Genomic DNA, 6460 nt, shown 5'->3' on the forward strand with positions numbered 1-6460 from the left:
TCAATGTCAAAGGAAGGGGTATCTACCAAGGCACGATCAAAATTTTGGGTAAAGGAACCAGAAAGGGCCATCAAAGCTAGGAATTTGCAACACGATTTTCATGACGAGGCAAGAAGGTCAAGGAAGAAGAGGTGAAATGGGTGAAGAGGTCACGGGCTAAAAGACTATAGTAGTGCATCAAAGGGTGGAGGGTGCGGGCTTGGCCATGAAACTAGTGGACCACGAGTTGTGAATCTCCATAGATATGAACATGAGATGCTCCCAAAAGAAGTAATGCTCTCAAACCAATCAAAAGTGCTTCATATTCAGCAATGTTTTTGCTCAAAGGATCTCCCAAAAGAACTCCCAAAAGAATAGCATTCCCTGGGTAAGCCTACATTGTTTGACAAGTGAAGGAAACTTGAATTGAAGAGTTGGGTCTATGTTCGTAGTGGAAGAGCCAAGCAAAAACAATTGTTTCTTCTTTGTGCAGGTGAGTTGTTGTCACATCAAGTAGTTGCTATGATGGAAATGATGAAGTGAAGATAGAAATATTATGGGCTGCACTCTTGGTGATAGCAGAATAGAAGTGGGATAATGGTTTATGTGGTTTGCACAGCACCGAAGCTCATCCCAACAAGATGAAGATCAGAGGTCTGTACTGGGTTGCCCTTATAGTGCAGAGCTACATCTTCATGGATGTTTCAAAATCATTGATCACACTCTATTTTAGTTTGTGACCTGTTTACTGAAAGTAGCTCTACTACTACCTCTTGATTTTAAGTAAGCTTGGGACCAGTTTTCTCTAGTGTTTTAGTTATTGTGTTTCTACTTTTCCAAGATGCCACTAAGAGAACGCGGGACATAGTTCTTACTTGAGACTAGGCTATTGAAAGAGTATAGGTGCCAAGCGAGGGGCAGCAGAATCTAAATGCGATAGTTTTCCCACGACTCCATGCCGTCCACCCCACATGGTCCAGACTCCATCCGAAGTTACAGTTTTTATCTTTATAGATGTGACAACAGTGTCAGAGCTTGGCCTGGAGGAATCTTCTTGCAGCCTAGAGATATTACTCATGGGGACAAGTCATGAGTGATAAAGTCATTGTGCTTGTAGATTTTGGCCAATAGCTCAGTAGTCGATTTGGGGCTTGAAAGTTGAGGGTGGCCATTAATGGCCATGGGCTCAACATAGGTGTCAACAAGCCTGCAAGTTGTAGTTGCAGCTTTACAAAGAATATATTGCTTGTACCACAACAAATTGAGGGTCAAGCAATAAAAATAGCAACGTTTTTATAACTAGAAGCGCAGCTAGGTGCCGAGCCATTTTCGTTGCTTGAAACATTGCTATTTTCATTGCAACGGGTTCGCTGCTCAGTGCAACGATATTTTGCTTCTATTTTTGTTGCTCAACAGCGACCTATATTTTTGCTGCTTTGATCAGCGAATGGTGTGCACAGTAAGAAAAGAGCTGGGGCAGATTGGGGAGTCTTCACAGGACTCCCCAGTCTGGCCTAGCTCTAAAAAAAAAAAAAACAAAGTTACAGATTCAGATTTGTAACACAAACACAAATACAAGAAACACATACATTATGGAGAATGCAATTGAGCCTGAAAAGTTATTGTATTTCAAAAATTGTTGGGTCTTTGGCCATATATACATAAAGTTTTTACAAAAGAGGTATGAAGAGGTGGATGTCTAACTCAAATCGTCATCGGATTCTAAGTGATCTTCATCATCTGATTCCTCGTCCTCTTCACTTGCTTCTTCACGCTGATAATCTAGATCCTCCTCTTCTTCTTCCCCTTCATCCTGCATATATGCCATCAAGCGTAAGGTAAGGAAAGTACGGAAATACAATTAGACATAGAAAAGAGAATGGTTTAAGCAACACATTACCTCATCAGCTTAAGTTCCCAAAACAGACTCATCCAAGCATACACCTCACATACGCATCATCCACGCCCATAATTGCAGACGGGGGGGGGTTCTATACCCATAGTCATATTCCTCCTTTTTTGGGTCATGCCCACTACCAACCTCTCTCTACAAAAAACAATTAAGAAAGTATACAAATATTTCTAGAAAACAATTCAGTACAAAACGAAATGAAAGTAGAGAAGAAATGATACTTACAAAATGAGCAAGAAAGAACATTTCTCACCGGAGCTGAAGTGCGAAGCTCCTTGCTTCTGTAGTCGGGAAGCACTCGATGCCGCTTGTTATTGAAAAGAACTTGTGTGCTTTCTCACAAAACTGCATGCGTGCCTTTACTCCTCGGCCATAAACACGCTAGGGTTCTCCATATTATTTTCTGCTGCTCTCTTGATATTTTATCTCCTATTAGAGAGAAAAATCTTGATGCGCTGCTTCATCTACTCCTCGGAGAAGCACAGACCCGCATGTGGCATGGGAAACCACGACTTAAGCACATTGATAACATATTGCTTAGAAAGTTCATCTTGTGCTTTCCACTTTTTGAAGGAGTTCACAAACTACAGGTTCGCTAACATGCATACGATTCATGACTTACTTTCGTCGTGCATCCATCAGGAGGGCACCATCCGTATCCACAATGTATGGTAGGAGGCGTGGATCGAACGATGGAATGGGTCTCCTGGGGGCTCCCTGGGGGGCTGGCTCATAATGTGTAGATGATGAGCCCCCCAGTTGGGGAGACACATCGGGAGACCTAGTGCTGCTTTTGCCAAAGCAAAAGCAGCCAACTCCCCCCCTACTACTAGCACGTCTAATACCCCCCTAGACTCCCTACTACATTGTCGTGGTGGTGGTGAAGACAGACGTGAGGGATTTGGGGTGGCTCTAGTAGAGGAGGGTGGTGTAGGCTCATCACACCCATACCGTGATGGGTCTGCACCACTCGGCCCCGCGCCTATCAAAGATATGGTCTTCCTCGATTGAGCAAGTGGGGTAGATTTTCCCCACGGCATCAACTGGCCAAGTGGGGTAGTCTGCGCCATGGCATCGATTGGCCTGGACTGCAAGCCTGCCTGCATATAAGATTAAAATATAAGACAAATATAATGTATAAAAGATTAACTTTGTGTATGTGAAAAGGTTTGATGAAACCATACCTATGCCTGTGTGAACTACGACCAAGCTTTTGCTACCCATATCTCTCATTTATAATGGACAAAAGATTGGCCACATCGAGATCTTGTGATGGGTCGATCGACATTACTGCTACACAAATGCATATATAGGTAAAAAAATACGATTGCTCTAACCCAAGCCATAATTAAATCTTAAACAAAGAATACAACATGTGATATCAGAACATTGTTTAATACCTCCTACAATACTACTTAGACAAGCAAGGTGGACAGTGCCCCTTTTGGATGATAGCTTTTGAGGACTTTCTACACGTTCCTCACTATTAAAGCCAAATGCAACTCCTCTTTTGCAAGAGAAGGATAGTGAGAAGATCAAGAGCTCCCCCTCCACTATAACCACCTACTCGCGGATAAGCACTCCTAACATGACATAAGCATCATTCTAGATGGCATATAGCAATGTCCCATATCTCTATGCATAAGTCCATTTCTTAAACTAACAGAATGAATAAGGTCACTTACCTCGCATATGTCAAGCCAACCAAGAGAAAAAAACAACACAAGCTTTAAGTTAGACAAAAAATACAACCTCTGATATTAGGACATTGTTACGACCTCCTACAATACTGCCTAGACAAGAGGGTGGAAAGTGCCCTTTTCGGATGATAGCTTCTGAGAACTTTCCACACGCTCCCCACTATTAAAGGCAACTCCTCTTTTGCAAGAGAAGGACATTGTTATGACCTCCTACAATACTGCTTAGACAAGAGGGTGGACAGTGCCTCTTTCTTCGGATGATAGCTTAGATATTGTTACGACCTTCTTCAATACTCCTTAGACAAGAGGGTGGACAGTGCCCCTTTTGGATGATTGTACGACCTCCTACAAAACTTCTTAGACAAGAGGGTGGAAAGTTATTCTTTTGGATGATATTAGGACATTGTTATTATGACCTCCTACAATACTGCTTAGACAAGAGGGTGAATAGCACCCCTTTCAGATGATCGCTTCTGAGGACTTTCCACATGCTCCTGACTATTAAAGCCAAAGGAAACTCGTCTTTTTCAAGACAAGGATAGTGAGAAGATCAAGGGGTACCCCTCCACTATAACCACCTACTCGCGGGATAACCACTCCTAACCTGAGGTGGACTTTATGTCTGGATGAAGAATGGGTGGACTCATCTTGTGGAGATAAGTGAGCGCCTTTGCTGTGTCCACCGCTATGTGAAGCCTTCTTGCTCAGCTTGAGCCTAGGCGCAAGCTGATTTTGGCATCTTTATCTGGATGCAAGTGATCCCATAGTGTCCCATTCTCCACAAATTCATACACAAGAAGGGGCACTCGGGTTTCTACACAACAACCCAATAGTCGGACAAGATTGGCATGTGTGCTCTTCCTTAAAAGAAGAGTCTCGAACACAAAGGACTTAATTAATTCATCTTTCATATCTACATCCTCCATGTGCTTGGCCTTCTTGATCGCCACCTTGCCGTGATTGGGTAGGTTGCCCCAATACACCGTGCCATAGCCTCCCTTTTCGAGGTCATGCTCATGAGAGAAGTTCTTGGTGGCTCTCCTAAGATCATCTTCCGAGAATAACATGGAGTGCAACTGGTCGCCTCCATTGCGACGAAAATTCGTCATTCTTTGTTGCTTCAGTTTTTGTAAGCTCGCCTTAATCCGCAAGAAATGACAATGAGTGCCATGAGAATGCAGGCCCCACCCAGACCTCCTGCGATGTTAAGACTTTCAATATCCATTATCAGTTTTGGGATCATATATAGCAATAGCGTGAAGGTATAAGTGAGGGGCTTTTGCTTACCAAGGACGATCGGAACGGTTAGGTTAAGTGGAATTCGTATAAATGCGCACATGCAGTGAACCACGACGGTTAGGTTAAGTGAAATTTACGATTTTCTTTTTTTGCCAAAATGTATATAACTTTGAAGGTTTTGAGAATTGATACTTAAATACTTACAAGTAAAACTACAAATTCTGCGGTACAAATTGTAACTGTTTGTGCAGGTTTTTGTGAAGACTCGTACCACCACTATGGTCCGTCAGGTTTAAGGTATTTACCTCCACAGGACACAGTGTCAAATGGATATGATACATTCCAAGTACCCGCAGTAGCAGCTACCAGAAGAGATTCGGCTGAGAAACCTGGATGCGAAGATCGGCATGGATATGTAACTAGAGAAAACGTTGAATTCTCGAAAACCCTACATATCCACATGACGAAGATCGCCATGGATATATGTAACTAGAGCAAACGCTGCGTTCTCGAAAACGCTGACGATCGCTGAATTCTCTTACAACAATAACATTATGAACTTAGCTAACTATATTAATGTGTCACTTATTGAACTACCAAATTATCAACACTTATTAGTTATTGAGAAGCTGTGGAGATACCCTTCAGAAATGCTAATGGATGCAATTTAACAGTAAAAACTCAATATAGCACCATCATGATATGACATACAGTCCAAGGCGAGACCTGACATTTATCTCATATTTTCTGCCATCATACAACTAAGGGTCCAACGACCATAGTTTACTTGAATAAGAGGGAATTGATAGTGTTGTGGGTCATGGGGGGATCCGGAAGTCGGAGGTAAACAGTGAAATGGAAGGTGTGGCGGGTTTGGTTAGTGCTGTGGAGAGTAGCGACGGCATAACCTTGGACTCCTCGGAAGTCGTTGGAGCCTCCTGTGATTCCATACTCAAAGCTTTCGGATTGCAGGATGTTGAGTTCACCCATGGTACTGAAGGTACCACTGTAGACACCGTCATCGTAGTTCACGCTGCACATGTGCACGCTGGCCATGTAATTGGGGTTGTAGTGCAAGGAGAGGGTGGTGGCGATGCACCTCTCAGCACCAAGGCTGGTGGAGTTGAGGTCCGGGGCGACGGTCAAGGGTAAGTCCATGACTAAGAGTGTGCCAAAGTTGATGGTGGCGCTGGCATTAGCGCCAGCTGGTATTTCCACCACCAAGTTCTCACCCACGTCATTGTGCATGTAGTACTCTAGAATGATCGACTTCTCTGCGAGTGCGCATGCAGCAGCGAGCACTAGCCAAAGCCACGTGAAGAGGGCTCTATAAGCAAAGCCAGAAACAGTGGACATGTTGGTGAAATGGTAAGGAACTTAGCTTACAATCGAAGCAGCTGGAGGCCGAGGGAGAGGAGCTTGTAATTACAGCTCGCGGGGAAGCTAACCTGCTTTCATAATGCCATCAAATTAAATGCAATGCCACACACAAGAAAAAGCAAGGAAACGGAGGAATTGCGTGGCCTTCATCAATTTCCAGCACCTGAAGAAGAAAGCGACATATCTGAGCAGGTTCTGAAACTACACGTTGGCGCTAATTCGTGCGGCTTCGATAATACGCTGCACACAA

General features: G+C 43.6%; 1 protein-coding gene across 1 annotated transcript; it reads right to left on the minus strand.

Annotated features, from left to right (window-relative positions):
• Window positions 1-5613: 5613 nt before the first annotated feature.
• On the minus strand, window positions 5614-6186 carry LOC147632503 (pterocarpan synthase 1-like). The gene has a single exon (XM_086806999.1). The coding sequence runs from the start codon at window positions 6184-6186 to the stop codon at window positions 5614-5616; it is 573 nt and encodes a 190-aa protein (XP_086663125.1).
• Between the last annotated feature and the right edge of the window lie 274 nt (window positions 6187-6460).

This window comes from Cibotium barometz, chromosome 13 (genome assembly GCF_041138505.1).
Source record: "Cibotium barometz isolate CiBa-2024 chromosome 13, ASM4113850v1, whole genome shotgun sequence".
Taxonomy (NCBI): Eukaryota; Viridiplantae; Streptophyta; class Polypodiopsida; order Cyatheales; family Cibotiaceae; genus Cibotium; species Cibotium barometz.